Here is a 27,597-nt window from a genome sequence, read left to right on the forward strand (position 1 = left end):
ATGCGATGTCAACACAGTGAAAAAGGCAAATAACATTTTAGTGTTATTATGAAAATAGTTTCAACTTTGCAGTTCTTCTGGAGTTCATGGAACACTCTGAGAACAACTGTTCTAAAGCATGATATTATGGCAGCATTGTATCCTGTCCGGGCCTATATCAGAATTTGACCAGTTCTCTATTTATTTTTTGCTTTCATCACAATTTTTGTAGCTAAGTTTTTGTGAAAATTTGTTTTTTCCCCCCCTTAGAGTAAAATCTTAAAAATGGGATTCTGGATCAAAGGATATGAATGTCTTTTTATATTTATAAAATACATATGATATTTGCCCTCCAAGGTGGTTGAAAAAACTAATTTGTACTTGTGTCAGTTCATGGTTATTGCTGAGCATCATTTAATCTTTGCCAATTCAATCAGCATGTGAAAAATTGTATCATTTAAAAAATAGTTATTGCTTCAGTTCTCATATAACCTTGATTGTTAATGAGTCTGAATACTTTTTATCTTAGTTTTGGCCATTTTTGTAGTCTTTCTTTAGGCTGATTACATCACAACGGATTAGATTGCAACTTTCTTCCTATAGTCACACTCTCCTATGTGCACAGTTACCCTATTTGCATTTGGGTGTGTTATCAAATCCCAGCCTTAAATTTAGAGGCCCTCCCTTAAGGAGCTGTAGTTATAATAAAGGCTCCTGATAGCTTCTAAATTTTAGAAGTTTGAGCCCTACCTTTTTTACTTTTGTCATATGTAAAGGAGGGGTATCGTCTGTGGTGTTACTTAAAATTTTTTTTAGTTGACTTCTCTTAAAATAATGCTTGAAGGCCTGAGTGGTATGGTTCAGTGGTTGAACATCAACCTATAAACCAGGAGGTCACAATTTGATTCCCGGTCAGGGCACATGCCTAAGTTGCAGGCTTGATCCCCAGTGGGGGGCATGCAGGAGGCAGCCGATCAATGGTTCTCTCTCATCATTGATATTTCTATCTCTTTCTTCCTCTCCTATCCTCTCCGAAATCAATAAAATCATGTTTTTAAAATTTTTTATTAAAGAATAGTTGGCAAATAATATGCAGGGATTCAACAGTAGACTAGAGGATCCCAAGAATCAAGTCAATGATTTGAAATATGAGGAAGCAAAAAACACCCAACCAAAAGAGCAAAAAGAAAAAAGAATCCAAAAATATGAAGATAGTGTAAGGAGTCTCTGGGACAACTTCAAGCATACCACCAAATTATGGGGGTGCCAGAAGAAGAGAGAGAGCAAGATATTGAAAACCTATTTGAAGAAATAATGACAGAAAACTTCCCCTACCTGGTGAAAGAAATAGACTTACAAGTCCAGGAAGCTCAGAGAACCCTAAACAAGAGGAATCCAAAGAGGACCATACCAAGACACATCATAATTGAAATGCAAAGAGCAAAAGACAAAGAGAGAATCTTAAAAGCAGCAAGAAAAAAATAGTTAGTTACCTCCAAGGGAATGTCCATACGATTATCAGCTGATTTCTCAACAGAAACTATGCAGGCCAGAAGGGAGTAGCAAGAAATATTCAAAGTGATGAATAGCAAGAACCTATAACCAAGAATACTCTACCCAGCAAAGCGATAATTTAGAATTGAAGGTCAGATAAAGAGCTTTACAGACAAGAAAAAGCTAAAGGAGTCATCATCACCAAACCAGTATTATATGAAATGCTGAAGGATATTCTTTAAGAAGAGAAAGAAGAAGAAAAAGGTAAAGATAAAAAATTATGAACAATAAAGTGTCAACAAATACTTATCAACAAGTGAATCTAAAAATCAAATGAATAAAAAAATCTGATGAACAGAATAAACTGGTGAATTGAATAGAATCGGGCATGGAAATAGAACAGACTGATGATTCTCACAGGGAAGCGGGTGTCGGGGGTATGGGGAGAGATTAGACAAAGAGCTTATATGCATGTATGCATTACCTATGAACACAGACAATAAGGTTGTGAGGGCCTGGGGTGGGGTGGGAATCGGGTGGAGGGGAGCTATAGGGGGAAAAAAGAGGGACATCTGTAATAATCTCAACAATAAAGATTAATGTAAATAAAGGGTATTAAGGAAAATTGCTACTCATAAGAGATAACCTCTGTTAATAACTTTGGATCTGTCCTTCCATGTATAAATTTGGTATATTTTTGTTTTATTAAAATATATCATGCTAGCCCTAACTGGTTTGGCTCAGTGGATAGAGCGTCGGCCTGTGGACTCAAGGGTCCCGTGTTCGATTCCGGTCAAGGGAATGTACCTTGGTTGCAGGCACATCCCCAGTAGGGGGTGTGCAGGAGGCAGCTGATCAATGTTTCTCTCTCATTGATGTTTCTAACTCTCTATCCCTCTCCCTTCCTCTCTGTAAAAAATCAATAAAATATATTTTTTTAAAAAATAAAATACATCATACTATTCATATTCTTATGCTACCTAAAACAAGAGTATGAAAGATTAGGACAAAGTCATGGATGATACTTAAAGAGAAACTAGGATGTTTTTAGGAGTGTCTATTCCTCACATGTACATACTTGGCTAAGTGCTTTTATAAATATACTAGAGGCCCTCTCCTAATCCGGGACCCCTCCAGGGATGTCAGAGAATCAGTTTCAGCCTGATCCCTGCAGGCCAGGCCGAGGGACCCTACCGGTGCACGAATTCGTCAGTCTGTTCCATGTTTCCATGCCTGTGCATATAAGATATTTGGTTAATCTCTTCCCGCCCTCTCCCCTCCCCTCTTCCCTCTGAGAATCATCAGTTTGTTCCATGTTTCCATGCCTGTGGTTTCTGCTCCTGTGTTGAGCATCTGCCCCCTGGTGGTCAGTGCGCATCATAGCTACCAGCCAGCCAGCCAGTTTCAATGGTAGCTTAGGCTTTTATATAGATACTAGAGGCCCGGTGCACAAAAATTTGTGCACTCGGGGCGGAGGGGAGGTCCCTCAGCCTGGCCTGTGCCCTCTAGCAGTCTGGGACCCCTCGGGAGATAATGACCTGCTGGCTTAGGCCTGCTCCCGGGTGGCAGAGGGCACGCCCAATCCCTAGGTGCAGCCCCTGGTCGGGCTCAGAGCAGGGCCGATTGAGGAGTTGGGGCGCCGTCCCCTGTCACACTCAAGGCAGGGTCGATGGGGAGGTTGTGGAGCAACCCCCTTTCACGCACAGAGCAGGGCCCATCAGGGGGTTGGGGTGCTGCCCTCTATCACCCACAGAGCAGGGCGGATCAGGGGGTTGGGGCGCCGCCACTCTCACACTCAGGGCAGGGCTGATGGGGAGGTTATGGCTCTACCCCGTCACACACAGAGCAGGGCCGGGGGCGCGGGGGTTGGGGCGCCGCACCCTGTCACACACAGAGCAGGGCCCGTGGGGGGGGGAGCTCCCCCCTATCAGGCACAGAGCAGGGCCGATAGGGAGGTTGTGGCCCCGCCCCCTGTCACAGAGCCGCAGGGCGAACAGGGGGTTGGGGCGCTGCCCCCTCTCACGCTGATCCCGGTTCTGGGAGACATATTACCCTTTTACTATATAGGGTAGAGGCCTGGTGCATGGGTGGGGCCGGCTGGTTTGCCCTGAAGGGTGTCCTGGATCAGGGTGGGGGTCCCCACTGGGGTGCCTGGCCAGTCTGGGTGAGGGGCTGAGGGCTGTTTTCGGGCTGGGGGTGACTGAAGCTCCCAACCGCTCCTTTTTTCCTTTTTTTTTTTTTTTAATTCTGGGCCAGCTTTAGCTTGAGGCTTGGCTCCAGCTCTTAGGCCTCCGGCTGAAAGTAGGTTTCTGGCCTTTGCTTACAATGTTGCGAATCTGCTGGCTGAAGTTGGGCGTATTTGTTACAATGTTTCTTAAACTGCCCGCTCAGAGGCAGCGGCAGGCGGGGAACGTTGGTTTCCTCCGTCACTGAGGCAACCAAGCCTCATGTTAGTTTCAAGCTGCCTGGCTGCCGGCCGCCATCTTGGCTGACAGTTAATTTGCATATCTCGCTGATTAGCCAATGAAAAGGGTATCGGTCGTACGCCAATTACCATGTTTCTCTTTTATTAGATAGGACTAGAGGCCCGGTGCACAAAAATTTGTGCACTGGGGGTGGGGGGGCCGTCCCTCAGCCCAGCCTGTGCCCTCTCGCAGTCTGGGACCCCTCGGGAGATAACGACCTGCTGGCTTAGGCCTGCTCCCGGGTGGCAGAGGGCAGGCCCAATCCCTAGGTGCAGCCCCTGGTCGGGCTCAGAGCAGGGCTGATTGGGGAGTTGGGGCGCCGCCCCGTGTCATGCGCAGAGCAGGGCGGATCGGGAGGTTGCGATGCCACCCTCAGTCACGCTCAGGGTAGGGCCGTTTGGGGGGTTGGGGTACCGCCCCGTCACACTCAAGGCAGGGTCGATGGGGAGGTTGCAGCGCCACCCCCTGTCACGCACAGAGCAGGGCCCATCAGGGGAGTTGGGGCTCCGTACCCTGTCATGCACAGAGCAGGGCCGATCGGGGTTGGGGCGCTGCCCCCTGTCACGCACAGAGCAGGGCCCATCAGGGGAATTGGGGCACCGCCCCTGTCACACTCAGGGCAGGGCGGATCAGGGGGTTGAGGCGCCGCCCTCTATCACCCACAGAGCAGGGCCGATCAGGGTGTTGGGGCGCCGCCACTGTCACACTCAGGGCAGGGACGATGGGGAGTTTATGGCTCTACCCCGTCACACACAGAGCAGGGCCCATGTGTGGGGGGGGGTTGGGGCGCCACACCCTGTCACACACAGAACAGGACTGATCAGGGGGTTGAGGCACCGCACCCTGTCACAGAGCCGCAGGGCGATCAGGGGGTTGGGGAGCTCCCCCCTATCAGGCACAGAGCAGGGCTGATCAGGGGGTTGGGGCGCCTTCCCCTGTCACGAACAGAGCAGGGCAGATAGGGAGGTTGTGGCCCCGCCCCCTGTCACACACAGAGCCGCAGGGCGATCAGGGAGTTTGGGCGCTGCCCCCTGTCACGCTGATCCCAGTGCCGGGAGGCCTCGCGGTTCCGCTGATCCCGGTGCTGGGAGGCATATTACCCTTTTACTATATAGGATAGAGGCCTGGTGCACGGGTGGGGGCCTGCTGGTTTGCCCTGAAGGGTGTCCTGGATCAGGGTGGGGGTCCCCACTGGGGTGCCTGGCCAGCCTGGATGAGGGGATGATGGCTGTTTGCAGCTGGTCACACACCCTTCAGGGTGGGGGTCCCCACTGGGGTGCCTGGCCAGTCTGGGTGAGGGGCTGAGGGCTGTTTTCAGGATGGCAGGTGACTGAAGCTTCCAACCGCTCCTTTTTTTCTTTTTTTCTTTTTTTTATTCTGGGCCAGCTTTAGCTCTGAGGCTTGGCTCCAGCTCTTAGGCCTCGGCTGCTGAAAGCAGGTATCTGGTTTGTTTGGGTTCTATAATCGAAACACTGTTTCAACTCCAGCTCTGAGATCCTGGCTGGCTGAAAGCAGGTTTCTGGGGTTTTGTTTAGCTTCTATATTTGTAACAATGTTTCAAACTGCAAGCTTAGAGGCCGGCAAAGCAGGCGGGGAACGTTGGAGTCCTCCGTCACTGAAGCAAGCAAGCCTCATGTTCGCTTCAAGCTGCCTGGCTGCCGGCCGCCATCTTGGCTGGCAGTTAATTTGCATATCTCTCTGATTAGCCAATGGGAAGGGTAGCGGAGTTACAGCTAATTACCATGTTTCTCTTTTATTAGCTAGGATACTAGTGGCCCGACCCACAAAATTTGTGCACATTAAAAGGGAATTAATTAGAGGAAATATTTTAATATTGCTATTTTGTTTCCATCTCTCCATCCCAGACTCTGTCTCTCTTTGTTTTTCTCAGCAGCCCTCCAGGCCTCCCTGCCTCCCTCTCTCCCTCTTCCTCTTTTCCGGCTGGGAGGGGGCAAGGCCAGTGGGGGCAGCTCTGCCCTCTGCCCACCCTGGGGCCTCATTCTGAGAGAGGCTCCGAGAGCGAGCTGGGAGGGAGGGAAAGAAAGGGAGAAAAGACTATGAGCTGGTGGGTGCTGTGTGTGTCTGTGCATGTGTGCAGTTGTGAGTCAGTGTGAGTGCCGGCCCTGCCTCCCCCGGCTCCGTCCCCACTGCCACAAGTCCCTACTCACCAGAGTCTGTTGTGCACGCAGCCTAGGTGTTCAGTTGAGCCTTTGGTCATTGTGGATGTTACGGATCCTGGCTCTTTATGTAGATAGACTAGGGGCCCAGTGCATGAATTCGTGCACTTTGAAAGGAACTGTGGGCCGCGAGCCTGCAGTGGACACAAGGGCAGATCTTGGCCCATCATCCTCTGTGCCCCCACCTGGCCCCTCCCACTGCAGCCCCTGGCCCCTGTCTGCTGGCAGCCCTCTTCCCGCCACTGCCGGTCCCATGTGCTGACAGCGACAGCCCCGCTTGCACCTGCTGATGGTGCAGAGGGATTTGGGCCAGCTCCAGCAGTGGTGCCGGAGGCAGCTGCTGGCCCTGATCGCCCCTCAGGAGCAGAGGGAGGTGGAGAAGCCCTGAGAGGCGATCAGGGCTGGCAGTCGATGCACCTGCTGACGGCGCCAGGTGATCGGGGCCGGTGCCAGGTGCTGGCAGCGTGTGTGAGCGGGAGCTCGGGGGGCCAGCAGTGCATGCATGGTGGCTCCAGCGCTGGCAGTGAGTGCAAGCCCCCGACAGGACTGCAGTGTGCTGGAGCAAAGAATTTTCAGTAACTACCAGAGGCTCGCCCCAATGACCGTGACCAGTGCCCCGCTTTGGTCTGGTGCTCCCGCTCACCTGCTCCACCATCCCATTGCAGCTGATGCCCATCATGTTCCACACATGCCCCCTGGTGGTCAGCACACATCATAGGGACCAGTTGTTTGGTTGTTCCACTGTTTGGTCTATTTGCATATTAAGCTTTTATATATATAGGTAGATATATATTATCTCAATTTGCACAATAAGCCTGGAAGATAGTTGATATTTCTTTATTTAACAGTCATAACATTGAGGCTAGAGAAGTGGAATAACTCACCCAAGGACATGTGCATGGTGAAATCAGGATATGAATTCAGATACTTTTATTTCAGAGCTTGTATTTATCCCATCGATCAGCTGCCTCCTACATGCCCCCTAACTGGAGATCAAGCCCTCAACGCAGGCATGTGCCCTGACCTGGAATTGAACCGGCAATCTTTGGTGCATGGGATGATGCCCAACCAACTGAGGCCCTTTTAGCTATTTTTAAGTGTACTGTTCAATGGCATTAAGTAATTCACATTGTGCAACCATTACCACTATCCGTCTCCAGAACTTTTTCATCTTATAAAACTGAAACTCTATACCCATTAAACAACTCCACATTGCCCCTCACCCCAGACCCAGGAATCCACCATTATTCTTAAAATATAATAATAAAAAAATAAATATATATGTATGTGTGTATATATACTTCAGAGAGGGAGAAAGAGATAGAAACATGAATGATGAGAGAGAATCATTGATCAGCTGCCTCCTGCATGTCCCCCACTGGGGATCAAGTGGAGGTTGAACAGGAGACAACCTGGGCATGTGCCCTGACTGGGAATTGAGCCGTGACCTCCTGGTTCATAGGTTGGTGCTCAACCAACGAGCCACACCAGCCGGGCCCCCATTCTACTTTGTCACTATGAATTTGACTACTCTAGGTACCTCATATAAATGGAATCACACAGTGCTTGTCCTTTTGTGTTTGGCTTATTTCACTGAACAATAATTGTAACCAGGCTTCTGTTGGTGGACATTTAAATGTTTGGGGTTTTTTGCTCTTCAAACGGTGTTGTGCTGCTGGAGCATGTGATTCAGAGTGCTTTCTCAGTTCTGTCCTGTGCTTGGCTGACTCTGAGGAGAAAATCCAAAGCAAATTCTTTCCTTTTGTTCCTCAGCTTTTCTGGCTGTAAAATAAGAATGTTAAATAATTTCTTTTGTTACAGTATGGTGTGAGGGCCTGCATAGTTTCTGCTTATAACTCATAAACTTTTTGGAAACGAGTACTCTTTAAATATAAAGGTTATCTACCCCTGGACCCTCTGATTACTCCAGTTAAATTGGAGTCTGTTTCTGTTGCTGTGGTCCCTTGTTTTATTCTCACCTACACATTTTTGAGTTTGCTACCAAGGCACTTGTCTGTCAGATGAATATGCTTTGTCACTTATAGGGTGGTTTTTGTTGTTGTTCTTTAAGGCAGACCCTCCAGTGTACTGGTTAAGAGGGGGAAGTATGGAGTCTTAACTGCCCGCTTTTAAATCTTAGCTTAAGCACTTCACTTACTGTGTGACCTTGGCAACTTAACTCTCAGGTGTTTGGCTTTATAATCTATAAACCTATGAGGGTAGAGCTATTATGATCCTCATTTTATATTTGGTGAAACTCGGGCTCAGAGAGATTAGTTTAGAAGCATGAGTAAAAAGAAGAAATATACAAGTCTCTATCTGTTAATTTTGTACTTTTGACAGAGACTTGGGCACAAATGAATAGTTCTCTAATTAGTATAAGATACATAGTAGCAAAAGCAATAATAGGTCTCTGACCTGTGGCCTCAGTGTTGGGGAAAACAATAAGAAACTATGTAGAACTAAAGTCCCCACAGGGTAAAACAAACAACAAACAAACTACTTTGTGTCATTTTTCATTAAAATAAAACAACAAAAACGGAAACCTTTGTTTTAATTATCTTAACTTGTAAGAGATACAGAATTTAGATAACCTTACCCCAGGCCAAAGAACTCACACTTGAAATGGGTAAATTATAAACAAAGAATACTGTGGACTATACTTAGGGAGCATCTGGTAGACCAGTGATTCCCAAAGTGGGCGCTACCGCCCCCTGGTGGGCGCTGCAGCGATCCAGGGGGGGCGGTGATGGCCACAGGTGCATTTGGGGGCATATATCTTTCTGTTTAATTGCTATTAAAATTTAAAAAAAATTAATTTCCAGGGGGCGCTGAGTAATATTTTTTCTGGAAAGGGGGCGGTAGGCCAAATAAGTTTGGGAACCACTGTGGTAGACAATGAAATACTTTCAAGGAGGAGACAGAACTTGATTTTGACCAACAATGGAAGAAAGAAGGAACTCAAGAAACAAAGAAACTAAAGTTTTTTTTTAGGGGAGGAAGAATGAATATGATTTGACCAATGTATCTTCTAGTGTGTATTTTAATTAGTATTAAAGGAAATATGTTCATGGCAAAAAGTCAAGTAGTACAGGAAAGTATAAATTAAAACATAAAAGTTTCTCAATATTATATACCCAAAAGAACCAAAAGTAGGGAGTTGAACAGATATTTGTCTTAGCAAAGTCACTTTATCCTCTGTAGGTTTCCGTTTTTGGTCAAAAGGGAAAAAAGATGTGACCAACTTCTCAATTCACTAACAAAAATTGTTCAGGAAATTAAATAAAATAGTAAATGGGAAGGCTCTGCACATTATTTTCAAATGCAGTAGAATAGAACAGAAGACAGTGAATTAGGAAGGAATTTTCATCTGGAATGAATTCCCACATCTTAACCAAGGTCAGTGGCTTCTAAGTGCAGCCTTCCCCTGCCATTCACCCTGATCTCTCTGTTCTCTGAAGTAAGAAATAAATTTTAAAAAATTTAAATTCACTTTTAGCCCTGGCCAGTGTGGCTCTGGTTGGGCATTATCCCGTGGATCAAGAGGTTGTGGGTTCAAGTCCCTTTCAGGGCATATGCCTGGGTTGCAGCTCGATCCCTAATATGAGAGCATAGGGCAAGCAAGCTTTTTGCATGGGAGGCAACTGGTCAGTGTTACTCTCTCTCTCCCTCTCCTTCTCCCGCTCCCTCACTCCCTCTTCTCCCTCCATCTCTCCCTCCCTTCCTCTCTAAAATCAATGAAAACATTTCCTCAAGTGAGGGTTAAAAAAAAATTCACCTTACAAAAGGAAAAGATCTAGTGATTTACTGGCTGTGTGGTACGCCTCCGCGTGGAGTGGATGTGCTATAATTTGTGTCTGTTGTATTGAATGGAGGAGGGGAGGCAGAGGTATAGAACTTCCTATGGTTTGCTGCCTGTGTTTGCTCCTATTGTAACCTAAAATTTTATTAGGAATATAATATAGGCTTGTAATAAAAAGTCAGTGCCAAATATATAAAGTAAAAACCCTCTAATCTGTCCGCTACCTCTTTTTTAATCTTATTCTCTGAAGTGGTAACCTCTGTTAACACCATTGTTAACAATCTGTAGTTCATCCTTCCAGACATTTTTAATGTGTCTGCAAATATAAAGAATATATAGACTATACTACATATATATATATCCCACGTTCAAAGGCTGTTAAATTGCGTTGTTTATCCATATCTTCAGAAAAAAACCCCTTCTATTGTCTTGGTAAACAACCTGCTTTCCTATTTGTAATGGTCTGGCCCTCTAGCAACCTCAGTGCGAAATTATAGCTAATTTGCCTACAAACGCCAGGTGGTCATAATAATCTGGCCACTCAGTGTATATATTCTTATTCTCTAGGAGCTGGCTCGCACAGTGTAATATTGCTCATCTAATTCAGACTGTTGAGAATTAGTTATGCAGAGGAAAGAGCTGGACTGAGCTTCATGAGACCTGGGTTCTGTCTAGGTCAGGGGTGGGCAAACTTTTTGACTCGAGGGCCACAATGGGTTCTTAAACTGGACCGGAGGGCCGGAACAAAAGCATGGATGGAGTGTTTGTGTGAACTAATATAAATTCAAAGTAAACATCATTACATGAAAGGGTACGGTCTTTTTCTTTTTTAGTTTTATTCATTTCAAACGGCTGGATCCGGCCCGCGGGCCGTAGTTTGCCCATGGCTGGTCTAGGTTCTGCTACTGTGACAGGCAGTTCCTTAGTTGTCATTTGTATGGTGTCCACAGTCAATGAGATCACATCAAAAAGAGTGCTTTGAAAACTAGGGTGCTACAAATATTTTGTTGCAAGCACTAGCAACCAAGTAAGGTTCTGTTAGACCCCCTCCACCTCCCCCTCAAAAAAAGATATTAGTGGAAGGATTTTAGGTAGTACTGTTCAATGGCAAATGAAGAAATATTTATGTTCTCTGGAAAGTCAGGAACAGGGTGAATTTGAGGGTTTCAGTATCTGTACTTATATCTTTCCATTTCCGTATGTCTGTTCAAGATTTAATTCCCGGGGAAAAGTGAGTGGCTTAGGGGCGATGTCTATTGATGATTAAGGGGGTAGAGTCCTGGGTTTATGTGCCCCATCAGAATCTCTCAGGGTTGAGGAGATGCAGTTTTGGAAAGAATGGGATTCAAGGCTGGCAAAACAAAGTGTCAGCCTTGAAATAGTGGCTGTTTTAACCCTGAATTCTTACTCCCCTGTTAAGGAGGAGATGATCGCCGGGTTCTGCTATGGCACATGGAACAAGCTATCCACTCCAGAGTCAAGCCCATACAGCTTAAAGGAGAGCATCATTCTAACATTTTCTGCCTGGCTTTCAACAGTGGGAACACCAAAGTATTCTCTGGAGGTGAGAAGAAAGGAGCTTTCCACATTGGGAAGTTTCACTGGGGCCGATAATTTACATAAAGGAATGCTAAAATTACTCCTATTTTCCTTTATTGTTCTGTGGAATTCCTAGTTTTCCATAGCTTGTCTTCTCTGCATTACAGTAATTTAGACATGTGTACTAGAGTAATCCATTCATCCCTCCCTACCTTCCTTCTTTTCTCTCCTCCCTCCCTCCCTCCCTCCTTCCCTCCCTCCCTTCCTTTCTTCCTTCCTCCCTCTCTCCCTCCCTTCCGCCTTCTCTCCTTTCCTTCTGTTCTTTTGCTCTCACTATTTCTCTCTTTTTTGGTAGAAAACTTTTTACATTGCAATCTGCTACACAGAAACACACACACACATATTTGAAACAGAACTTAATCTTACTATGTGTGGTGCAAGCTAGTTTTGTTTGTTTTTTTAATTCTATTTCACTTTTAAAGATTTTAAAGTTTGCAGCTCAAGTCAATCATCTGACCCATGAAAAAAAACATTGTGCTAGGGTACCATTGGAGCACAAGCCAGCCTCTGGGTGAAGGTTTCCATCAATCATACTCCTTTTTGACCAGCACATTTCTAGCCCTGACCTCTCTCCTGCACTGCAGACTTGCCTATGTGTTCCAGAAGCAATTTAAACACAAATCTAAAACCAAGATTATTATCCTCTCCTGCACAAGTATTCCTCTGATTCCCTGGATTTCCTTTCTCAGTTATTATCCCCGTTCACCCAATTATTTATGCTGTTAGGTTTAACTTTAAGCAACTGCTGCCTGGCCCGTTTGGTTCAGTGGTTGAGTGTTGACCTATGAATCAGGAGGTCATGGTTCAATTCCCGGTCAGGGCACATGCCCAGGTTGTTCAATCCCCAATAAGGGGTATCCAGGAGGCAGCCCATTGATGATTCTCTCTCATCATTGATGTTTCTCTCCCTTCCTCTCCCTTCTTTTCTGAAATCAATAAAAATATATTTTTAAAAAGGAAAAAAATAACTTGACATTGAAGCGTTTTCAACTTACAGAAATGACAATTTCACATAGTTCAGCTTAATAGAAACCTTGAAGTCATTCTCAAACATGCCTTTCTTTCATTTACACATTCAGTTAGTCAATGGCTAGACTTGAAAGCCTCTCAATTCTTTAGTTTCTGTTCTCTTCCTATACCCATTGCCCTGATTCAGGTCCTCATCTTTGGCCTGGACTATTGCAATGTCCTGTCATTTCTGCTTTCCATCTTTAACCCTTCTTCTATTTCATTGCTGATACAAATTTTCTTTCAAAAATAAAGGGTTTTTTTAATTGAATTTATTGGGGTGACATTGGTTAATAAAATTATATAGGTTTCAGGTGTACAATATACATCACCTGTATATTGTATTGTGTGTTCACTACCCCAAGTCAAGTCTTCTTCATCACCATTTATCCCCTCCTATACCTTCTACGTCCCCCACCCTTCTTTCCCTTTGGTAGTCATCATACTGCTACCTATGTCTATGAGTTTAACAATAAAGGTTTAACTATGTGAATCTCTTTGACTCTATAGTGTTCATAGCATAATGTCTAAACCCTAGTTTCCCTCTCTGGCCTAATTTCCCCCTTGCATCTTGTACTCTAGTCCACTAAACCAGTGGTTGGCAAACCGCAGCTCGCGAGCCACATGCGGCTCTTTGGCCCCTTCAGTGTGGCTCTTCCACAAAATACCACGTGAGGGCGCACACGTACAGTGCGATTGAAACTTCGTGGCCATGCGCAGAAGTTGGTTTTCGGAAAGGAGATAGACGAAACAAGTATACAAGACGAGTGTGGATGGGAGAGTTGGAAAGGGTCGACCTCAGCGAATGCACCTCAATCAGATTGAGGACGTTTTTAGCAAAGGCCAGCTTAGGAGTACCCTAATTAAGTTAATAACAATGTACCTACCTATATAGTTTATAAGTTGAAAAAATTTGTCTCTCAAAAGAAATTTCAGTCGTTGTACTGTTGATATTTGGCTCTGTTGACTAATGAGTTTGCCAACCACTGCACTAAACCATTTGCTATCTTAGGTGCCCTTGTGTCTTTTGCTCATGCTATTCCTCCATGGGTCATGATTATTTGTCCAGTTCCCACTAGTTTCCCTAAGTCTCCCATTAGGAAGAGTTTTGAATAATTTGAGTTTCTGTTCAAATGTCTCCTTCCCCATAAAAACATTCCCTTCTGCCATGTACTTTCACCCTGCTCATGAAGGAAATAATTGCTTCTTTATCGGTGTCACCATTTGAAGCATATTGATACAAGATATCCTGTCTTGTACACTGTTAATTATTTGTGCAGTTGGACTGTGAGTTCCTCAAGGACTGGGCAGAATTCTTATATCCCCAGCACCTTGGCTGTGCCTGTTACCTAAAAGGCATTAATTAGTATGGGTTTGATTCACTTGATATGCACCCACAAGAGAGTTTATAGCCAGGGATTTAAGATGGTCAGGGTCACTGCTAATTTTACTTTTGGTTGTGCTTTCAGCACAAAATGGGAAGTTTTTTACTTTCTGTCTTTTCATATTTAGGTTATTAATTTTTTGCTATATAATCTTTTTGAAGGTAGCATTACACATAATCATGAATGTAGTGTTTTTAGATTTCTTGATGGTATAAAAAATGCAAGAGACAAAAGTTGTGGATAAAAACTTTTTCATTATTTAGAATCATATAGTCATCAAATTTTAATGCTATAGATGAGGATGTGAATAGTAGCAAACATCTGTTGGAGATTCTGAATACTTTTACAAATGTGCTCTTATCCTCACAATAAACCTATGAAGTAGGTACAATTATTATACATTTTGCAGATAAAAAACAGAGGCATCGAAAAGTCACAAATATTATTCAAGATCTCACAGTTAGTGAGTGTTTGCTTAAAAAAATAAACTTTAAAAAGCTAGCTGGAATTGATTTGCCCTTGATCATTTACTTTTTTCCTTAATAGCCACAGCTTTTTTTTTTTTTTTTTTTTTTTTTTTTACATTGTCCACTGGATAAAACATTTTGGAAACTTACAGTTAGTTGCTATTATGACTTTTGAAAGTCTCTAAAGAATGTCCTATTCTTAAATTATTTTTATAGGTATTTTTCTAATTAACACTTCTAATTTATACTAACATTAACTTTGTTCACATTTAATTTTCACTGAAAATCTTAAAATACTAAATTGTAATATGGATAGGGATCACTTTGTGGGAATGATCAAATGTCGGCTTTTTTCCCCTTACAGGAAATGATGAGCAAGTTATCCTCCATGATGTTGAAAGGTAAATAAATTGTTGATATGAGAAGGTGATTGATTCTGTTTTTCATATGAAGAGAGGCAAATATTTCTTTACACCACAGTAGGTTTTGTTTTTTGAGAAAAAACAAACAAACATAACATCAGCTGTCCTTTTTTTGAAGAAGATTCTTGTAATAGTTTTGAAATAAATGATTGATTAAAAAGAGAAAAAGATTTGCAAAGTTGGTATGAAATACAGCTTTCAGAAGAAAACTTAAAAGGATAGTTGGAAGGGAAGGAAACAATAATTTATAGTAATAATAATAATAGCTAATATTTATGAGTGTTTTGTATGTATTAATAAATTTAATCCTGCCCTAGCTGGTTTGACTCAGTGGATAGAGCGTCAGTCTGTGGACTGAAAGGTCCCAGGTTTGATTCCGGTCAAGGGCAAATGCCTGGGTTGTGGGCTTGATCCCCAGTAGGGGGCAAGCAGGAGGAGCTGATCAATGATTCTCTCTCATCATTGATGTTTCTCTCTCTCTTTCTCTCTCCTTTCCTCCCTGAAATCAATAAAAAAAATATTTTTTAAAATAACTAATTTAATCCTTACAGTAACTCTATGAGGCTATACTATTATGGTCTTCAATTACAAATGAGGAAATATAAGGTCATGTAGTGCCTAGGATCTGAACTTAGGCAACCTGGCCAAGAGCTCTTCTCTGCTGTGCCAGACTGCCAGTATATCCCTCTTTTACCCAGCTGGCATCAGACCTGGCTACTTTAAAGCTTTCCTTTGCTTTTTGGAAATCAGGCAGCACCCCCAAATCTGTACACAAGCAGATGCATTCTGTAGTAAGTGAAAACACAAAACTCATCTGTTGAGTCACTTTTAAATATGCTCATTTAGCACCAACAGCAACTTACTTTGAAATCTATAAAAAGTCTCTTTAATGTACTTTTATTTTTTTCACCTGAAAGTTGAATACCTACTTTTATTATTATTATTATTGTTAATCCTCACCTGAGGACATTTTTCCATTGATTTCTAGAGAGAATGGGAGGGAGGGGGAGAGACAGAGAGAGAGAGAAACATTGGTGTGAAAGAGACACATCGATTGGTGGCCTCCCACAGGTGCCCCAACCAAGGTTAGGGATTGAGTTTGCAACCTAAGTATGGGAACCCTTGACTGGAATTGATCCTGAGACCCTTCATTCCACAGGCTGATGCTCTATCCACGGAGCCAAACCTGCTAGGGCTTGAATACCTACTTTTAAAGGAAATATAATACTCTTTGGCTTTAGTTAAATTGGCTTTCTCCTAGAAATGAAAGGGAATCCTACCCTAGGAACTAGAGTAGAGGGCTGGGAGTCTGGCTGTTGGTGTATATGTGTGTATGTATGCCTATGTGCCTCTCTCTGTTCTCTGTCTCTCAGCAGCGAGACCTTGGACGTGTTTGCTCATGAAGATGCAGTATATGGCTTGTCAGTAAGCCCAGTGAATGACAACATTTTTGCCAGCTCCTCAGATGATGGCCGGGTTCTCATCTGGGACATCCGGGAGTCTCCCCATGGAGGTAGGTTACTTGCAAAATGCTGTTGGATTGTGTTGAAGGGTTTGATATCAAGTTCATTGCAGATCCAGTTTATGACCTGAGTAACCTGGGTGGGAGTGATTTAAAGGGGGAGGAAACTCTGACATAGGGGAATAGATATGTGTTTCTGAGGTCCCACCTTACCCCTAAGTAGTCAGAAGTGAAGCCCCTGGCCAGTCCTTTCCAACCACAAACCCTTGTACCCATCGTAAACAATGCAGTATCTTGGTGTTTAGTCGCCCCAGGGAACAGAAGATGTGGTGCTTCATTGTGGAGCTTAGCAAGCAGGCCAGCTCTATGTGTGGCTCTGGCGTGCACACATTCCTTGTTATTTACGGAGAAGGAGGTGTTAGGCACTTTCTTGAATCCTAATTTCAGGGGCTTGTTATTTTGCTGAAAGAACTAGAGAACCTCGCCTTCACTGTGTATAAGAGCTTAAAATGATGTCACATACACTGTTTACAGGGGATTATCTGGGTGAGTTCCTCCTCCTGTTTTCTTTGAGTCTCTGGAGACATGAATGTTGAAGTTCTCTAAAGTTTTTCGGGGATGCATCTTTTCAGCTCATTTCCTGCAGAGAGATTTCTCTCTGTACTGTGCCTGTCTTCAAAGGCTCTTTCCTCCAGTGCCATCCCTACCCCACTCTTGGTGCCGCTTTGTCATGATTACACCTGTGTACATAGAGTTATTTTCATGCATGTCTGGCAGGATCTGGGTATTTTTATTATTCTATATTCTGAGCATTTAACAAGCTGGGAATGTTAAATGCCCATTATTGAAGCTTGTTCTTAGGGTCAGGCAGGTAAGGTAGCTGCAAGCAGCAGCTTGGGAGGTGAAATTTTCCTTTGTCTGAACCACCTGCTGGCTGAGATGCCTGATTCCCCTCCAGCCCCCCCCCCCGCCCCCCACCATGAAGTGTCACATACGGAAATTACAGACAGAATGCTTTCTGTTGCTTCTAAACAACTTCCACAGGAGTGTGTCTTCCCAGGTAGCAAGTAATTCCTTCTCACCTGGAGCCAGCAGAGAAGTATGCAGAGGTCTGCATGATTTCTAGGTGAAGTTGATCAGGAGGGAAAACTGTACTATTGTCTTTATTTGTCTTCATTTTTCTCGTTGTTTTACATGGTCTTCAATAAATTTTTTTATAGCTTTAAAACTTTTTAAAAAATATGTTCTTATTGATTTTTAGAGAGAGGGGAAGGGGGGGGAGAGAGAGAGAGAGAGAAACACTGATCAGTTGCCTCCCACATGTACCCTAGGGACTGGGGACTGAACCCGCAACCTGGGCCTATGCCCTGACTGGGAATCGTACCAATGATCTTGCAATGCATGGGACGATGCTCAACCAACAGCCACCCAGGGCAAAACTTTTAATTTTTAAAACTCATAAATTTGGATTAAGGTATAATAATCTTAGCAGTTAATTGGTCATGAATTTTTTCAGCTCATGTGGAATTCAGTTTTACATATTGTAAAACAGCTTACTTACTATTTACAGTGACTACTTCTGTTGTATCACAGAATCTGCATAGGGACTATATGTATTTTTGAATATTATAGCTTAAAGTTTGTTTATATGTATTTAAGTTGCTTTTTTCTATGTGCAGAAAGTGTGTGCTAGGACCTGTGGGAACCTTGTGAGTAAGGGTGACCAAGTTGGGGTTCTAGCCCATTGATGTGGTTATTAAAGGGTGTGCTCTTACTCGCATTAATGTTCCCGCTTGTCTTCTTGCCCCTGGCCCAAAGGTGCCTGAAATGGACTGATAGTAGTTTCTTTCTTCACAGAGCCTTTTTGCCTGGCAAACTATCCATCAGCCTTTCACAGTGTCATGTTTAACCCTGTGGAGCCCAGGTTGTTGGCCACAGCCAATTCAAAGGAAGGAGTGGGACTCTGGGATATTCGAAAACCTCAGAGGTGAGCCTCTTTCTCCACTTCAACTCTCAGGTAATGTGGTCAGCCAACAAAGGTTGTGAGAACCTATTTGGCAGTTGATCTCAGTTGGACATCTCCTAACGTGAACTAATATCTCTGCAGTCAGGGGAGCCATGTTCCCAAGGGACCGGCAGTGTGAGAAATCACACCCCTTGCTGAGGAGGAGTCTGGACTCTGGAAAGGTCAATTCCAGGCAAATAAATGATGTAGTAGTGAGAACCTCCCTTCAGTTCTGCCTTCTGTCTTCAGCCCAGTTTTTCCCAGATGGCTGAGAGCTTTTGCTTTTTTATCTCTTTTACTTTATATGTTTCCAATGTTTGAAGTCACTCTCTCTGAAGGTAACCCCAGCGAATCGTTTCTTATGTATCTTTCTGGAACATAATTTACTTCATATACTGGCATGTATGTGTGTCCTTTAAAAAATGTAGACTAAAGGAATCATGTAATCCCATTGTTCTCAACTCCCCCTCCCCCCAATTAATAATATATATTGAAGCTTTACTTATATTAGCACTTACAGACTTAGTACATTCTTTTAATGGCTACATGATATTCCGTTTATATGATAGACCCAACAATCAGGGCTTTTGTTATAGACAATGCTGCATTGCACCTGCTTGCACATCTACTTGGCCTACTTTTGCAGAAATATCTGTAGGGAGTAGCTTTATCAAAGGGTGTGTGTTTCCACATTGTTCATGAAATTGTCAAGTTGTCCCACCACCACCAAAGACTGTACTGCTTTATAAGGCCACCAATTGTGCATAAGACAACATGTTTCTCTAGACCAGGGGTGGGCAAACAAAAATGACTCGAGGGCCACAATGGGTTCTTAAACTGGACCAGAGGGCCGGAACAAAAGCATGGATGGAGTGTTTGTGTGAACTAATAGAAATTCAAAGTAAACATCATTACATAAAAGGGTACGGTCTTTTTTTTTTTTTTTTAGTTTTATTTATTTCAAACAGGCCGGATCCGGCCCGCGGGCCATAGTTTGCCCACGGCTGCTCTAGACTCTCACCAATACTTAAACTGTTGCTAATCTATGGGGCGGGGGGGAGGGGATATTATCTTGTTTTGATTGTTTCTTCAGTAGTGGGTGAGGTTATATGGTTTCTTTGGTATCTATAGTTTTCAAAGCCCATATGGGAGAAAAGTCATCTAATAAGGCTAATTGGCAATCTTGATAGAGTCCTTTCTTATGAACAGAGGAGCACAGTGCTGTGAGGACTGGGATGTTTTTACCTGTTTCTTTAAACTCTTCTGAGATTCAGTGTGAATTTATGGGTATGAAGCAGAGAAGGGGCATGACATACTCTTGCGGCCCTGTTCTTCATCCACTGGTATTTTGGGATTAAATTACAGATCTTTTCCGTTTGAATTCTCTCAGTACATGTTGGTGTAGGGGGAAGAAGAAAGGGCCTTGTGTCTTTTCCATGCAGGATTCATTATGTTGAGTTGCAATACATGTTTTGTCTCCTAAACACAGCTACCTCGAAAGTCCAACCCAGATCTTGGGGCAATTCGGAATCCCCTGGGAGGTTAAGCTGGAACCGGATAGTTCTGTTTCAGGGATTCTTAAAGTCTGGGGAAAGATTTTTGCCCTGGCCTGGTGGTTCTGTTGGTTGGAGCGTCATCCTGTACACCAAAGGGTTGCAGGTTTGGTTCCTCGTCAGGGCACATGCCTAGGTTGCAGGTTTGATCCTCAGTCCTGGCATATATAGGAGGAAACCAGTTTTTTTTCTCTATCTCTCTATCCCTCCCTCCCTCACTCCATCCTTCCCTCTCTCTGTCCCTCCCTCCCTCCCTCCCTCCCTCCCTCCCTCCCTCCCTCCCTCTCTCCCTCTCTCCCACTCACTAAGCATATCCTCAGGTGAAGAGTGTAAAGAGAAAAAAAATGTCTAGGGAAAGATTTTAGGGAATTTGTGAACCCCTTATAATTGCAGGTAAAATGTGTGTGCTTTTGTATCTGAATGGGCACACATGACATTTTCCCCCCTAAGGATGGGGAAAGAGAATTTACTAGGTTCTCATAGAGACCCTTGACCCCCCCAAGAGGATAAGAGTCACTGGTGTTCTAAATATTCTAGATTTAGAGCTTATTGTGGTTCCTTAGCAGGCTAATAAGTGATTTCTAGCTTGTAAAAGGTTGGACATGTGAATAAATTCTGGGCCTATTTGGAAGGCTTCCTGGAAACAAATGTAATCACCAAGGATCAATAAGGAGGCCTCACACCGAACACTATTTCCCCCTCTGGCTTAACCTACGGATTATTCCATACTGGAATGGTTTCTCTGACCCACCCCAAGCCTAAGCTATACTTCCCTACTTTAGCTTGGTAAACCAAAGAAGTGTGAGCAGGGTAATGTTTTTGTTACTACTGCCCTGAAAAAAGCTGATTAGAGGGTTTCCTGGTAGAATAAAAATGTCAGTTCTAGAAGGGAGTTTAGTTATCATTTGATCTGACTTCCTCATTGTACAGATCTAGCTTAGCAAGGCTGAAGAGCTTCATAGTTTAGGGCAGTGGTTTCCAATCTTTTTTTTGGCCATGCCCCACCTAAGCATCTCTAAAATCCTGGTGCCCGCCCCTGTGACATATAATTCTTATTCAAAAAGTGAACTGTTCACATGAGGAAGCCTAAAAGGCCATTAACTTAGTCTAAACAAGCTTCCAAAGAACATGGCATCCATGAAAGAGAAAAATAAAAGAACGAAAGAACAATTGAAGTATTGAGGAAAAAATCACTAAAAATTGTTTAAAAAATATGAAGTGATATGAAAAAATAGCAAAGTTTCAAACCATATAATAGAGAACTGAAATGCATAAATATGTCACAATATATATTTATTCCTATTTTAATGTTAAGAAAATCAATACACAGAGAGGTAAAATAACGTGTGTGTGTATGTGTGTGTATCATATTCCCACCCTTTTTAAATCAGTTAGAGTCCCTGTACATTCTAGTTTTTCTTCATCTGGACCTCCTTGCAATAGAACTTCGTAAGAATTCCTCTTAGGTTTTTTAATACAGACCTGTTCAACTTTGAAGTTGGTCCAACTCTAAGTCCTTTAGACTTTCTACCTCTAAAAGTTAAATTTCTTTTTACTGTCTCCTGGCCCAGTCCCTGTGTGCATGCTGGCTTTCCCAGTTTCTTGCTCTTCTAAGCCTGGAAACCTGCACATGCTATTTATCTTGCTGCAAAGCTTTAGAACAGAGATTGTAAACTAATTTCCCTGTAGGCCAGAGTCAACCCACAGAGATATTTTGTTTGTCCAACACGATGTAATAATGTTTAGAAAGTTACACAGAAAAATCACAATTTCTAACATCTCTTTAAAAAGTTAAAAGATCTGTTACCATTGGATCTTTATTCTCACATGACAGCAGTCTGCTAAAGCTAAGTCATGAATTCCTCTTTAAACCTTTAGGATGTGTTACAGATCTCACCACTTCTTGATGTCTGAATCCAAGTGTGCTTTTCTCATTTACATTACTTGCCTGGCAAAAGTCTGCTTTAGCAGTTTTAGTGGTAATGAGTAGGCCAAGGAGGGGGGTGGGGGGAGACTTTGAGTGTAAGTGACTGGATAAGAGAAAACTTCACATGTACATGTATACATTGCATGTTTGGAAAGGTTTCACTTGTTTCGTTTGGATTCTTTCTGCTGTCACTGCCCACATCCCAGTTATATCTTGCTTGGACTGTTGCAGTGGTCTCTGAACAGTTTTCAGAACTGGGATCTTCTAATATCTAGAGCAGTGGTTCTCTACCTTCCTAATGCTGCGACCCTTTAATACAGTTCCTCATGTTGTGGTGACCCCCAACCATAAAATTATTTTCTTTGCTACTTCATAACTGTAATTTTGCTACTGTTATGAATCGTAATGTAAATATCTGATATGCAGGATGTATTTTCATTGTTACAAATTGAACATAATTAAAGCATAGTGATTAATCACAAAAACAATATGTAATTATATATGTGTTTTCCTGATGGTCTTAGGTGACCCCTGTGAAAGGGTCGTTCGACCCCCAAAGGGGTCACGACCTACAGCTTGAGAACCGCTGCACTAGAGTGTTCAGGAAAAGTGATGTTTCCCCGTTACTCTACTTGTCTCACCCTTTTCATTGCTTGTTTTAGCTGTCTGCTCACTTAGTACCTCTCTCCCTTCTCATATCTTTAGTTCCTGTCAGTTTTTGTTAGGAACTATTAGTTCTGTGACAGGTAACAGTGTCTTGCTTTGACAAGAATAATAAAGAGAATGGTTCTTTCCCACTCAATAATAAAACTAGGGCAAGCCAAGAATTCCTGTAAAGACAAATCATGAGATGTTGCTTTTACATGTATGAATGACACATCTGAAAATGGGCAATGAGCGTCAGTTCCTACTATCAGAAAGAAGTTGCTCTTAGGACCTGGCCCTGCTTTGGAGGCCTCAGGTTAATTAAATGTCTGTCCTGCAGGACCTGTGTCAATCCTACTTCTGTAGAGACCAAATTAAGTGTAACTCCTTGCCTTCTGAACAAGCCAGACACTCTCTGCCACATTGCATTCGAGGTTGCTCATACTATTCCATGTAAAATAGAGCCCAGGGTGTAACTTGAAAGGCTGGAAAAGGCACTCATGCTCTGGTGTTTGTTGATACTTTAAGAATGACCTGGCCTCCTTCCTCTCAGAAGGCAAGGCCATCAGGTTAGACAAAGATTTCTTAAATTTTTGTAAACAGGATCCCAAAAGAAAAATAATGGGGAGAAAAATTAATAAATTGGATTTCATTAAAATTAAGAACTTCTGTTCATCAAAGATACCATTAAGTGAAAAGATGAGCTAAAGAACAAGCCACAATCTAGGGGGAAATAGTCAAAATACATGTATTGAGCAAAAATTCATATCCATAATATATAAAGAAATACAAATCAGTAAGTAAAATACACAAAACTAAATTTTTTAAATGAGTAGAAATGTTGAATAGGCCCCTCACAAAAGAAGATATCCAAATAACAAACAAGCACTTGAAAGGAACTCAGCTTCATTACTCACTAGAGGCCCGGTGCATGAATTCATGCACCAGTGGAGTCCCTTGGCCTGGCCTGCGGGATTGGGCTGAAACTGGCTCTCTGATATCCCCCGAGGGTCCTGGATTGTGAGAGGTGCAGGCCAGGCTGAGGGATCCCACCAGTGCATGATCGGGGCCAAGGAGGGATGCGGGAGGTTGGCCAGCTGGGGAGGGACCACCGGAGTGTTCCAGGGCATGTCTGGCCCCATCTCATTCAGTCCCAATTGGCTGGACCCCAGCTGCAAGCTGACCTACCAGTTGGAGCGTCTGCCCCCTGGTGGTCAGTGCACATCATAGCAAGCGGTTGAGTGGCCTTAGCATAGCATTAGCATATTACGCTTTGATTGGTTGAACAGACGACTGGACACTTCCCATAGTAGGCTTTTATTATATAGGATGAGGGAAGTGCAAATTAAAACCACAATGAATTACTACTATACACCCTAAATGGTTAAAACTAGAGACTGAACATACCAAGTGTTGCCAAGGGAATGGAGCAACTGAAACTCTCATGCATTTTAGGTGAGTGTAAATTGGTACAACCACTTGGGGAAACTATTTGTCAATATTGACTAAAGCTACACATGACTCCATGCAATCATACTCTACTCCTAGCTATAGAACCTAAATGTTCATCAAAGAAGAAATGGATAGGTAAACTGCAGAAGAACCATACAACAGACTATGACACAGACATGAAAAAGAATGAATAGAAACACACATTAACATGGATGACTCTCATAGCCTAATGTTGAACGAATGAAGCCATATACAAAAGAGAATGTGATTTCATGTGTGTGCTGTTAAGGATAGACAGGTTATGGAACTCAGAATAGTGGTTACCTCTGGGTAGGGTATTAGGAAGGCATAAGGGAAACTTCTGTGTTTCTATATCTGTGGTAGTTTCATGAGTGTATATGTAAAAATTTATTAAGCTATATGCTTAGAATTAATGCACTTTTATCATGTTATATCTTAGCGTACATTTTTAAAAGCATCCAAGGTCACTAGTATATTCAAGTGGGTATTTATCTTCTTCCATACAATTCCAGTTATAGCAACACTACCTGCTCTTTAGGGAGCAACTTGAAAGGGCAGAAGTGGGAAAGAAGAGTGAAATCAGGAGGACCCAGAAATTTAGACAGAATCTTAGAAACCTGCAAGAAAAACGCTGGGGTTTGTTGGTGTGTAGTTGTCAGCATGGTTAGCTCTAATCAGGGATATGTCTTCGGTTAGCCATTCCTTTCTATATCTCTTTTTCCACTCACTCCTTTTTAATGTCTATGTGTACATACACAATACTCAGGCAAGTGTTTCACCCACTGAAACCTATAATAAATTTTTTTTTCTTCTAAAAGTGTATTCCTTTCTTAACTTTTTTTTTTTTTAATGTTGCCATCACTCTTATAATCAACCTGGCTGAAATCCCAGAGTCCCATTTGATTCTTCTGTCCCTTCATCTTTCTGCCATAACCAGCCTTGCTTTGTGTTAGTGCCTGGCCACTATTTTCAGTTCTTAAAGTCCCTGCCCCATTTTAGGCCCATATCACTCTTTCCATAAGGTAATTACTCCTGGCTTCTTAACTTGCCTCTTTCTTCTGGAATATGGCACAGATCTTTAAACATCACTTTTGCCATTACCCTACTCAGGAGCTTTCGTGGCTTCTCGTTATCATTGTTCATGGCCAAGTCTCCAGAACCTATTACGTGGGATGATGCTCCAAGAGAATGTTCCTTTGGAATGACTGCATCATGTCCTACTTTACAGGATAAAATACAGCTCCTTAAACAAGCAATCTGACTCTTTTCTGGTGCCAGTGTCCCTTCCCCCTTATTTCTCCTCCACATACAAACACAAATAAGAATTTCTCCATTTTTCTTTGCCTATTCATGCCCTAGTTACCCGTCAAGGCACCAGGGAAAACATCTTTGCTAAGACCTCCCTGCTCATAAAGCTTCCTTTGCCCACTGGATCCTCAGCACAGTGGTTCTCAACCTTGGCTGCACATTAGAATCACCTGGGAATCTTTTTAAAATCCTGATTTCTGGGCCTTGTGCGGCCCAGATTTTAAAAAGATTCCCAGGTGATTCTAATGTGCAGCCAAGGTTGAGAACCACTGCCTTAGCACCTAGCACAATTTTGGCACAGAGTATGTGTTGAATGAATGAAGCTTTCCCTTCTAGAGCAGGGGTGGGGAACCTTTTTTCTGCCAAGGGCCATTTGGATATTTATAACATCATTTTCGGTCCATGCAAAATTATCAACTTAAAAGTTAGTCTACTATATTTGGTCAAAATTTAATTAACTCACCCCTAATGCCTTGGCAGGGCCAGACCAAATGATTTTGTGGGCCAATGTTCCCCACCCTGTTCTACAGGAAGGGATTGCTCTATTTACAGCCTCTGTAAAGCACTTATGATCTGTGGCATTCATGTTGCATGTCTCAATCACTGCTTTTGCCATCATTGGTTATCTTTGAATATGATTATCCTATATAATAAAAGGGTAATATGTAAATTGACTGTTAACAGCAGTATGACTGGGAATGAATGACTGGTCACTATGACACACACTGACCACCAGGGGGCAGACACTTACTGCAGGAGCTGACCCCTGGTGGTCAGTGCGCTCCCACAGGGGGAGCTATGCTCAGCCACCAGCCAGGCTGACGGCTGCCAGCACAGCAGTGGTGGCGGGAGCCTCTCCCGCCTTCTCATTAGCGCTAAGGATGTCTGACTGCAGCTTAGGCCTGCTCCCTGCTGGCACGTGGACATCCCCTGAGGGCTCTCAGGCTGCCAGAGGGATGCCTGACTGCCAGCTTAGGCCCGATCCCCCCAGGGAGTGGGCCTAAGCCAGCAGATGGACATCCCCCAAGGAGTCCCAGACTGCGAGAGGGCACAGGCCGGGCTGAGGGACCCCCCTCCCCCCCTGAGTGTACAAATTTTTGTGCACCAGGCCTCTAGTGTCTTATATCAGCTATACCAGTATTATGTTCTTGATTTCCTTCCCAGTGCCCAATAATTGCTTCTTAGAAAGGAGGCACTTGTCCTCATCTGTACTATTACTTGTCATGTTTTTCTGTGGATTTTTAAGGACAGGGTCATGTTTTATTCAATCTCTAGTGCCTAGCATAGTGCTTAGAATGAATGTTATGGGTACTCAGTAAATATTGAAATGAAGACACAGTGTTTTACTAATCCCAAAATAGTCTACATTTTCAAAACTATCTTTCTGTAATGTTTCTGGGCCTAAATTCTTAGTGTAATTGCATGGATCAAAATGCCTCTAAGGAATAAACCATTAGAGGAGGTTGTAAGAGTTCTTGCTGGGCTTTGAAAGCCTGTCAATTAGAACTATGTGGGGGAACAAGAGATTCTGGTAAAGTTGCTTTCTAACCTTTAGGCCACAAGGTGGAGCTCTACAATTAACTTTGTCCACTGGAATGCGCAGGGCTTCTGGTATCCTAACCCAGTGATTCTCACATTTCTTTTTCTTTTTTAATTGTTTTTTTAATAAATTATATCTTTTTATTGATTTCATAGAGGAATGGAGAGGGAGAGAGAAGTGGAAACATTAATAATAAGAGAAAATCATTCATCTGCTGCCTCCTGCAAGCCCCCATGTGCCCTGACCAGAAATTGAACGGTAACCTTCTGGTTCATAGGTTGATGCTCAACCACTGAACCACACCAGCCTGATGATTCTTACACCTTAGAGGGCATCAGAATCACCTGGGGGACTTGTTTAAGAGCTCTTTCCTGGAACACAGACCCAGAGGTGGAATTGTTGATCTGGGATGGTGGGACCTGTGAATCTGCCACTTTTTAACAGATACCTAGGTGATTAAGCAACTTTGCTTATGCTACAAGATGGACACTTGTCATTCAGAAACCCTTGTTGAATTTGCTACAATGTCCATTCAGACCCAGGGTCTTTGACTTTTTTTGTTAATCCTCACCTAAGGATATTTTTCCATTAATTTTTAGAGAGTAAAAGGGAGAGGGAGAAACAAAGAGAAAGAAATCTCAATGTGAGAGAGAAACAAGGATTACTTGCCTGCCCGCACGTGTCCTGACTAGGGCTGGAAATCGAGCCTACATGCCCTTACCGGAATCAAACCCGTGACCCTTCAGGGCCCCTGAGCCACACCAGCCATGGTACTTCCTAAAATTTGATTACTAATTTTCCTTTTGAACTTTTATTCTGAAAATTGTATACATGATATAATTAAGAATCCTGTTTACCACATCCTTCCTTTTTATTGGCTGCTAAT

The 27,597-nt window shown here is 43.2% G+C and overlaps 1 protein-coding gene across 4 annotated transcripts in view; it reads left to right on the top strand.

Moving 5' to 3' along the window:
• The window catches only part of DCAF5 (DDB1 and CUL4 associated factor 5), a 107,852-nt gene that overhangs the window by 17,637 nt on the left and 62,618 nt on the right, over positions 1 to 27,597 (top strand). For 3 of the 4 annotated variants that reach the window (XM_059692303.1, XM_059692284.1, XM_059692312.1), the window contains exons 2-5: positions 11,338 to 11,481; positions 14,741 to 14,777; positions 16,172 to 16,311; positions 18,118 to 18,247. In XM_059692303.1, coding sequence (XP_059548286.1) covers positions 11,370 to 11,481; positions 14,741 to 14,777; positions 16,172 to 16,311; positions 18,118 to 18,247 — 419 coding nt within the window. In that variant the 5' untranslated portion in view covers positions 11,338 to 11,369. The remainder of the gene's footprint in view (positions 1 to 11,337; positions 11,482 to 14,740; positions 14,778 to 16,171; positions 16,312 to 18,117; positions 18,248 to 27,597) is intronic. The other variant, XM_059692294.1, reaches the window with a different exon arrangement.

Source organism: Myotis daubentonii, chromosome 1, assembly GCF_963259705.1.
Source record: "Myotis daubentonii chromosome 1, mMyoDau2.1, whole genome shotgun sequence".
Classification (NCBI taxonomy): domain Eukaryota; kingdom Metazoa; phylum Chordata; class Mammalia; order Chiroptera; family Vespertilionidae; genus Myotis; species Myotis daubentonii.